The sequence below is a fragment of the Malus sylvestris genome, chromosome 16 (assembly GCF_916048215.2).
Source record: "Malus sylvestris chromosome 16, drMalSylv7.2, whole genome shotgun sequence".
Classification (NCBI taxonomy): Eukaryota; Viridiplantae; Streptophyta; class Magnoliopsida; order Rosales; family Rosaceae; genus Malus; species Malus sylvestris.
This window is the reverse complement of record NC_062275.1, coordinates 35373044-35383574: the sequence shown is the minus strand read 5'-3', so window position 1 is coordinate 35383574 and position 10531 is coordinate 35373044. Positions and strand designations below refer to the sequence as shown.

General features: G+C 40.9%; 1 protein-coding gene across 1 annotated transcript; it reads right to left on the bottom strand.

Moving 5' to 3' along the window:
- Window positions 1-7446: 7446 nt before the first annotated feature.
- Window positions 7447-8279, bottom strand: LOC126609325 (2-hydroxyacyl-CoA lyase-like). Its single transcript, XM_050277267.1, has 3 exons — window positions 8246-8279; window positions 7972-8138; window positions 7447-7896 (listed from the first exon to the last, which is right to left on the bottom strand). The coding sequence occupies exons 1-3, from the start codon at window positions 8277-8279 to the stop codon at window positions 7447-7449; spliced, it is 651 nt and encodes a 216-aa protein (XP_050133224.1).
- Between the last annotated feature and the right edge of the window lie 2252 nt (window positions 8280-10531).

The following is a 10531-nucleotide window of genomic DNA, read 5'->3' as shown; positions in this document are numbered from 1 at the left end:
CCACGAACTTATAGGTGTGAGCAGATTAAATTTGGAGTTTGAACGAGGTTTTTACGAAATTTTAAATGTTGGGGTTATTTTGGTAATTTTATATTTCAGGAAGATATTTCTATTTTCGTCCTTTGTGGACCTTATTATGTGAGCCACTGGGGCCCACTTATTTCCCCTTGTCTCTGGCTTCTTCTTTTTCCCTCGTGACCCTATTTTCTTCCCTCACTCGTCTTTCTTTTTCTCTCTCTCTCTCTCTCATAACTCTTAAAACTCTCATTCTTTCTCTCATTTCTCTCTGTTCTCTCTTTCACTCCGAGCACTACTTACACACACAGCCAACAACAACAACAACGACTACAATAGCCTCCTCATGACATTTGGGAGCCCCACAAACTAGGAACAATGGAGAAAACCCCTCAAATGTCTTTCCCCGTGTTGCACAATAGTAGCCATTGTGCTTGTGTTTCTCAAGCGAGTTCTCACCATCTCCGACAAAGGTAAACCCCCTAGAACCCCTTAGATCGTGTTTTGGTATTGGACTAGGGTAGTTTTAAGTGTTGATCACATGTGGATGTAGAGAAATCCCAAGGGAGGGCATTGTGCATTTTTTTGGAATTTGAAACCGTAGTTGTTAGGCCATTTTTAGACTTCTTTTCCAACCATCTTCGGCCTTCGTTGAGCCTCAATTTTGGTATAGACATGTTCCTTACATTCCTAACTTCACTTTGGCTTTTCAATCATTGAATTTGGTTGAAAATCGAGCTCGAAATAAGCTTTGAAAGTTGAGAGAAAAACTTGCAAAATTGTAGTAACTCACGAGGAAGGTGAGTACTAGCGTACTAGCGGGAGCGTGGGGGTGCTCCTGAGCTCAACGTGTGCAACACGTGGCTGCCTGCACAGCCACCTTGTTGTAACGACCCGTCCCCAAATATTACGATTTTTATAATTTTTAAACATGAAATTACTAAAATGCCCTTCAAGGAAAAAATGTTGACTTTTGTTGACCACCTTGTCGTGTCATGTAAGATTCATTTACTTGGTGTATTCTTGAAGTACTTGTCATTACAAATGCGTGGGCGCAAGTGGAATCGAATTTGGAGTTATAACGAAGAAATTATAAACGAACAAAGTTGAGGGCATAATGGTCATTTGACCATCATCTGGAAGGCTCCAGATTGCTGGAGCAAAGATCTATGAAGCCACATGTGTAGCTGTGATGGGTGCAACTTGGGTTGGGCCAACCTAAACCCGCCTATGTTCAACCCGACTTTAAACCCGAACAAGCGGGTTTTTTTTAATTATAACCCGCCCAAAGCAAACCCAATTTCAACCCGTTCATTGATTGGGTTGGGTTGGGTTGAATATTTGTCCAACCCAACCCAACTTGACCCAACCCGATTAACCAAACTCGATTGGGTTGAGCTGTGCAACATGAATCACTGGTGACTTTTGATGGATTATGATAGAAAAGTGCATGGAGTTGTGGAAAGTAATTGTTTTTTTGGTAGCCACACTTTGATTTTTTCTGTAGGAGCTTCGAAGGACAAGACTTGAGTTGGGTACTAGCTTTAGACAATGAAGTGTTCTTTTTTTTTTTTTTTTTCTTTTGGTACTAAGCTTTGGTATTTCTTGTGTTTTAATTCAAACTTTGCATCAACCTGATTAAAACTTAAAAAAGTTGGGCAACCCAAACCCGCCCAAGTTTAACCCGAACCCGATTAAACCCAAACTTGAATGAACCTGATTAAAATCAAACTTGAACTAGGACCCGAATTGTAAAAGTTGGGTTAGGGTTAGGTTGACCTGGCCCGAGTTGCACCCCTCTGTGATGGAAAGAAAAGGAGAGAAAAAGATGGGTGCAGACCAATCAGAGAGATAGGTGGAGGGTGTAGGGATGGACAAAATACCCATGGGTTTAGGTAACCACAGTTACCCGCCCATTTAAAGTTCACAGTTACGGTTATGAGTAACCGTTTAGACGAACGAATGGTTATGGGTGTTGATGCACAAAACCATAAGTCTTGAAACAACGTAAATCCGATCGTGAATCTGCAAGAAATGTAAATAACACAAGATGTATCGTGGTTCACCCCAATGTTTGGGTTGCGTCCACACTGATATTGTATTTCTCTGAGAGGATTGTGAGGGAGAGAGAGCCTCTGAATAGGAGAGTGAGGCTTCTGAGGGTGGGAGTCAGGCCTAAGAATTGGCCTCCCTTAATGAGGAGAGTGAGGAGTCATTTTATAGAATAAGGGCTCTTCACTTATTACATATTTGCCCCTTCATTTATTACATAATTACATTTGAGTCCCCCGAGTATTTATACGAGGTCTAAATACGGAGGCCCTAAGTATGGTATAAACAGTAGTCCCCCAATTCTTCAGTTAAGAGAGTCTTTTAGCTGGAGACTTGAAATTCAGTCCATGTGTGGGCCGAAGTAACTAGATGTCATCTAGGACTGCTACTCGATATGAGGTGGGGCTCAATCTGAAATGATGCTCAACTAGAAGTAGCACATGTTACGAGGTTGCTCTGCTTGTGGCTTATGTTGCCTTGGTTGGGTCGGCTTGTGGCATTGAAGGTGAAAGAGTCCATTTTATAGAATAAGGGCTCGCTACTCAATACATAAATTATGGGCTAGAGTTGGTGTTCGCGGCGAGGTGGTTGCTTAGCTTGCGGCGATGCTCTTTAATGAAGGTGAGTGAGTCCCTTTTATGGAATAAGGGCTCCCTCCTCAATACATAAGTGATGGGTTAGGAGTGATGCTCGCGGCGAGGCGGTTACTCAGCAGGCGGCGATGCTCTCTAATGAAGGTGAGGGAGTCCCTTTTATAAAATAAGGGCTCGCTCCTCAGTACCTAAATAATGGGTTAGGAGTGATGCTCGTTGCGAGGTGGTTGCTCAGCAGGCGGCGATGCTATCTAATGATGGTGATGGAGTCCCTTTTACAAAATAAAGGCTCGCTCCTCAATACATAAATAATGGGCGCTCTCTAATGAAAGTGAGGGAGTCCCTTTTATAGAATAAGGGCTCGCTCTTCAATACATAAGTGATGGGCTAAGTCCCCTAAGTATTTTTCATGGAGCCCAGTTGAGGCCCAATATATGGTACATAATGTAATCCCCCATGTCTTTAGTCAATAGAGTCTGTTAGTTGGAGACTTCAAATTGAATCCATGTATGGGCCGAAGTGACGGTTGTTTGGAGGCAGTATTTGTATACCCTGCACTGAAGCTTTGTAGGTGAAGCTTTGTAAGTGAAGCTTTTGAAGTTGGAGCTTTGTAAATGAAGCTTTTGAAGCTAGAGCTCTGTAAATGAAGCTTTCGAAGCTGATTGACATGACTGATGCTCATGAATGTTTATGTTGATTGACATGAGTGATGCTCATGGATGTTAACATGAGTGAAGCTCATGAATGTTGACATGAGTGATGCTCATGAATGTTGACATGAATGATGGTCATGAATGTTTATGTATGATTGACATGAGTGATGCTCATGAATGTTTATGTATTATTAACATGAGTGATGCTCATGAATGTTTATGTATTATTGACATGAGTGATGCTTATGTATAATTTTGGAGTACTGGACGTACTCTTGATCACCTGGTTGGTGATAATAGCGGCAGGGTGCCAAATAATTTTGGGAATACTGGGCGTACTTTTGATCACCTGGTTGGTGATAATAGCGGCAGGGTGCTGAATAATTTTGAAGTACTGGGTGTACTTTTGATCACCTGGTTGGTGATAATAGCGGCAGGCTGCCGAATAATTTTGGAGTACTGGGCGTACTTTTGATCACCTGGTTGGTGGTAATAACGGCAGGCTGCTGAATAATTTTTTGTAGTATTGAACGTACTTTTGATCACCTGGTTGGTAATAATAGAGGGCCTGGCTGCTGAATAATTTTTTGTAGTACTGGACGTACTTTTGATCACCTGGTTGGTGATAATAGAGGGCCTGACTCTTTTGGGCATACGGGCCTTCTCCCTCCACATAGTATTCCAGCCCATTATTTTAGGCTTGCCATTTATTTATTACCCTCTGATGGGGTTATACAAATGTCTCTGAAAGATAAGAAAAATCAATTACATCATTCAAAAATAAATAAAGCAGTCGGTGGTGCGTACTGGGTTGTTGCAAATCTTTTTCCATATGCGTATTCCAGTGGCTTCTTCAGAAAAGTGGGAACATGCATGATGAAAGTTTTCTTTCTCAAAAGTTGATGGCATCTTCTGCTTTGGTGATCGACAAAAGCAAAGGTATAATCCTGGCTTTTTCCTTTATGTATTCATTTTCTTCCCTTTTTCTTTTTTCTGCTGACTGAACACCAGCTGGTGTACTGCAGCTGTAAAAACAATGAAATGGGGCCTCTCAGCTTCAATCATCTTTCTCAGGAAGTGGGAGGTGTTGAGATCAGAACACCAGTCAAACTCGAAGTCCAACACATCTCGACAGCGAGTCAACCTTCCATTCCCGTAATGCATATCAGCCATTTGCAGGATTTTGAAGGTTCCGTCGGACCAGAAACGAAGAGGAAGATCTGGGCTGGTTTTTCTTACTTTGATAAGCCGATGGCCGATTAGCAAATTGTGAGATATTTGGGTGTGAAAAAAGTAGATGACTGAGCAGAAGAAAGATAAATATAGGACCGAGTGTTTCCAGTTTGCTGCCGAGGACGACGATTCCACTGAAGAGTCAACATCTTCGGACAGTGTCTGGTATTTCCAGTTTGCTGCCAAGGACGGCGATTCCATTGAAAAGTTAACGTCTTCGGACAACGTCGAGTGTGCGGGCTGTAGGATAGCGAGGTTCGTACGGCCTGACGACGGCAGTTTGGGTCGCTGAGGCTTGCTCATGGTTGATTAAATGAGCTTAATTGGGGAATTAAGACAAGCAGTAGAGTAGTGGGATCTTTGAGAGAGATTTGGAGCTTTTCTGTTTCTGGGTTTTTGTGTGGATTTTGCAGATTCACCGTGGAGTGTGGTGAGGTTTTCACGGTGGTGAGATGAAAAATTAAGAGAGAACCGACATAGCTTTTTGTGTCGTTTCCCACAGACGGCAGCAAATGTTGATGCATAAAACCGGAGGTCTTGGAACAACGTAAATCCGATCGTGAATCTGCAAGAAATGTAAATAACACAAGATGTATCGTGGTTCACCCCAATGTTTGGGCTACGTCCACACTGATATTGTATTTCTCTAAGTGGATTGTGAGGGAGAGAGAGCCTCTGAATAGGAGAGTGAGGCTTCTGAGGGTAGGAGCCAGGCATAAGAATTGGCCTCCCTTAATGAGGAGAGTGAGGAGTCATTTTATAGAATAAGGGCTCCTCACTTATTACATATTTGCCCCTTCATTTATTACATGATTACATTTGAGTCCCCCGAATATTTATACGATGTCTAAATACGGATGCCCTAAGTATGGTATAAACAATGGGTATAACCGTTTATCCATGAAATTTAAATGGGCGGTTATGGTTATTACTTGCGGTTATAACGGGTATCCATCGGTTATGGGTATTACCTGTAGTTATAACGGGTATTCATTTACCCATTTAATTTAATAATGTAAAATTTTGGAGCTTTGAATTTTCCGCGGTTATAACGGGTATCCATTTACATTATAATCGGTGCACACATGATTATTGTGTGTTTGGACTAATGAAATGAAATGGTTTTCTTAAATCATGTTTCAATTGCCATTGATGCTATTAGAAACGGGGAATGAAATGGTTATTGTGTGTTTACAAATCATGTTTTAGCTTCTGAAAATGCTTATAAGGGAGTACTAACTGATCTTCCAGAGCCTGAAGGTGGCGGTTATAATGGGTATCCATCGGAATATTTTGGAGCTTTGAATCATCTAGTATTCAAGATAATGACTACTTTTTGTTTTTAGAAGTTTTACTTTGTAATCATATGGATTATAATTAAAAACTTGCTTGGGTGTAGCAAAAAATATCGTTCGTAAACTATTATTTCAAATATTGGAATTGTATGAGGATTTAAATGATTAAAGTAGGGAAATACATGCTAAAATATACCTATAATGGTGTTTAATTGGTAGAAAACAAAAATTATGACAAATTTTTCTTTTGTAATTTTCAAGTTGTTAAAAAAAAAGGGGTAAATGGGTTAAAAAACGGGTAAACGGGTAATGGTTATGGTTAAATGGGTAAACGATTATGGTTAAATGGGTATACGGTTATGGGTATGATGGTAATAGCGTAATTTTGGAGTACTGGGTGTATTTTTAATCACCTGGTTGGTGGTAATAGCAGCAGGCTGCCAAATAATTTTGGAGTACTAGGCGTACTTTTGATCACCTGGTTGGTGATAATAGAGGGCCTGGCTCTTTTGGGCATATGGGCCTTCGCCCTCCACACAACATTCTAGCCCATTTATTTTGGGCTTTACCCTTTTTTTTTATGATTTTTTTTAATTTTTTATTACCCTTTGATGAGGTTTATACAGATGTCTCCGAAAGATAAGAAAAATAAATTACATCATTCAAAAATATATCCGACCCTCTGCTCAATGGGTCACGCCCATAATGTCATCACCACCGCAATTATGTTTGCATTTTTTTTTAATTTTTTAATTTTTTAATTTTTTAATTTTTTAATTTTTTTTTAAAATTTTTTATCTTCTTTTGCTTTCTGCTTTTGCTTTTGTTTTTCTGCTTTTCTTGATCTCCCTGCTCTTTGCTTTTGCTTTCTGTATTCCTTTTCTCTTTTCCCTTTTGCATATGGCAGACAAGGATTGATAATAGAGTTAATAATAAGAAAAGAATCTTATCTTCTTCATGTTTGTTCATCATTGCCTTAGCAGTGGAACTGTGAGCAGTCACCTCAGCCAAAGTATAAACCTTTTAGTCTGTCGGTGAAGAGGATGGGTATTCCGCAGGGCATCCGACTCGACCCGCACCTGGTCCTCGACGGGGCGAGTCTCGATGGTCATGGGAGTGAAGACGAAGAGATTGGTGAGATTGAAAGCAGAGGCAGAGTGCAAAAAGTCGAGCTGGTACTTGTCGGCAACAGAGGAAGAGCTCCACGGATGCAAATACCCAAACGACCCAGCTGATATTTCAAGGCATATCCCCACTATCGTGAAGTACGCCAGAAACATCTTGCTCTGAAGATTCCCGAACTGATGTCGCGAAAGATTCTTGAACATGATGATGCTGCCTATGAAGGTGGCCCAGAGAGCGGCGCCAAATGTGGTGGAGAAACAGAGCAGATGTGCCAACTTTAGGTAGGTGGAGAGGGTGGGCGATTTCAGACCGTTCGATTTTAACCTAAAGGTCTTCGGGGAGAATATCACTCCGATGGCCAAGAAAGCCACGACTACTTTCTTTCTCTCACTATTTTCTCGCTCTAAACCCGCTGTAGAGGCCTAGGAAAGAATTGGCTAACTCTCTGGAAGCTCTGGAAGACACTAAGTCTAGTAATTTTTAGAGTGGTGCTCGCCTTTTATGACGCCCTAAGCTCCCGCGATCCTTAACTTCCATTGCATTGAACCTAAATCCTGAGTCCCCTTCCACTACAACAACAAGCAGGTCAGGAGAAGCTACCGCACCCGTAATGCAGTAACCCAATCCAACCCCCGTTGTTCCCCAAGTCCCTGCATCCAACCTGGTCCTTGGCTCGGTCTGAACCAACACAAACCGACCCACATCCATAGTGTTAGCCCCTTTGGAAACCAATATAGGAACATGGCTCCCCAACCCTGCAATTGCATCTCTAATAATCTTCATTGGCATTAAGAAACTAAATGGCACAACTTCCTTAGCCAACTGAGCCTCGATTTTCGAAACATTGTCCTTCACCTTACTTGAAATCGCTGCAACCCACGGATGAGACTTCCCTAAACAAAAAGGGTCATCCTTGATCCCCAAATTGATCTTCTCCAACACCAACTTTGCATCTCAAACCAAACCCAAATGTGGTTTTCGAAGCTCAATCTCTTCCTTACTAACATTAACCAAAATGAACTTCACATCCTTGGACCACTTAGGCGGCTCACCAAAGTGCAAAAGCCAGTTAAGCCTTGCGCCAACGACAAGCGCCACATCACATTTCCCGATCGCCAGAGACCTTGCTACTGTCGCCGCTAGCTCATGAGTGTCTGGTAACGGCCCCTTCCCTATTGAAGTGGGCAAAATGGGATTTCGAACATGCGGTCGACGCCGAACCGGGCAAGGGCCTTGGCGATCAGCTAGTTGCCATCGAGTGCGGTTGTGGTTGATTCACCCATTGAAGACTGCAACAAAGAGAGCAAAGCCATGGGTAATGGCAATGGCTACTACCCCAGCAGGATCAAGTGCAGCATCGGATGTCAACTTGTTGTAAGCTATGGCTGAACCAACTCTCTCTTGCCGTCTGGGGGACTAATTGAGAGAGTTTGAGAGACTTTTTGAGGTTTTCTTTTTGTTTTGGTTTCTGTGTATGACTGACCGAGAGAGGAGAAAGAGAGAGATCTGGTTTCTTGGGTTTTTGCAGATTTTGCAATGTTTGATTTTTCAGATTTTGCAAATTCACGGTGGAGGTGAAAAAATGAAAGAGAACCAACATAGTTTTTCGTGTCAATTCCCACAGACGGCGCCAAATGTTGATGCACAAAACCGGAGGTCTTAGAACAACGTAAATTCGACCGTGAATCTGCAAGAAATGTAAATAACATAAGATGTATCGTGGTTCACCCCAATATTTGGGCTACGTCCACATTGATATTGTATTTCTGAGAGGATTATGAGGGAGAGAGTGTGAGGATCCTCATGGCCTAGGAATTGGCCTCTCCTAATGAGGAGGGTGAGGAGTCTTTTTATAGAATAAGGGCTCCTCACTTATTACATATTTGCCCCTCCATTTATTATATAATTACACTTGAGTCCTCGAGTATTTATACGAGATCTAAATACGGAGGCCCTAAGTATGGTACAAACATATGTTTTATAGATTTCTATAATTATGGTTTACGAAATATTTATGATTTATCGAATTTACATTTTATTAAAAGTTATGAATTATTGGATTCTTGTATATACAAGTTTATGGCTTTCAAATATGCTTTATTTTACGAATTTATGAATATGTGAATTATCATGATTTTTAAGATGGATTTTTAAGCCTTTGAGCTTTGGTACTATACTATATGACGTCTATGGCCATACACACATCACGGGTATGACGTTTTAGAAATTTTTTCGATGCTTATCTAGTGGGTTATCATACGGCACATACACACACCATGGGTATGATGTCTATGGCCATATGACACAGTGGAGGAGTAGTGAGATATATCTACCCCTAGCTTCATCGTCGAAAGTGGTGTCGGACAGCTTTACTAGCCACGGCTAGTGTCAGTATGTATGTATGCTGTTTTATTTAGCTTCACCTTCGGGTGATGGATAGGTTATATAGGTTCACCTTTGGGTGATGGACAGGTTATTCAGCTTCACCTTCGGGTGATGAACAGGTACTGCCTTCGGGCGACTATGATACCCCTAAAGAGTACAATATGGATGATATTTATGCATTTGCCTATGGGCTATTTTACTACCATCTCTGAGCATTGTTTTACGCATACATGTTTTACGAACGTTTTCATGGCATGCTAGAGTTTTCAGAAAACCTATTATGTAGTACTATATATATGTTTTCAAAATAGGGGGTTAGTATGTTCATAAATAAAATGGTTTTCGTATTATTAGTATTATTATAAACTTTGGTCCACTCACCTTTTCGGTTTTGCGCCTCTTTAGGTGTTAGAATCGAGGCACGCGATCCCGGCGTCAGGACACTTTTGATTAGGTATCTTCGAGTCTCCTCTTTGTAGGACTCATTCCTCGGTTTATACCTTCTATCATAATTCTTTCACTTAATTCTTGATTAGTTGTATGCTCTGAACATGATTCTGCACTAGTGTATCTCTTTCTAATTACATATTTTTATCGGTATGCATGTTTTAAAATGGCTTCGTCACCCTTGGGTGTCGGCCAACATGTGCCTACCATGATATTTGGGGATATTGGGGTTGGGGCATGTCATTGTGGCGGTGGATAGAGGAACTTGAGGTTCCTTGTTAGGTACCTCAACATGCCGAACCCGAATTCGCCTTCCATTTTCTAAAATTCGATCGCTTTAATATAGCTCTTTTATTAACCATATTTTGTACGAATACGTGAATTTAGGATAGTACGTTACGTATTTACGTAAGTGGTTTCGTTTCTAGGTGAAATGCATATCAAAGATTTCTAGAGCTCGCATGGCGGATTATGACTCGACTGCATGGCTATGAGTGGACCCCTTCCTAAATGCATGATTTTAAATTCTAGGATTGCATTCATGAAAAGCATGATTTCCTGATTTTACGTTTCATTAGATATATTTATGATTTATCAAATTTATGTCTTATTAAATATTTATGATTTATTGAATTTACATCTTACGAAAGATTTACAAACTATTGCTTTTACGCCTTTCGAGACATTATGGATTTGTGAATATGTTTTATGAAAATGATTTGAGCTAGAATGC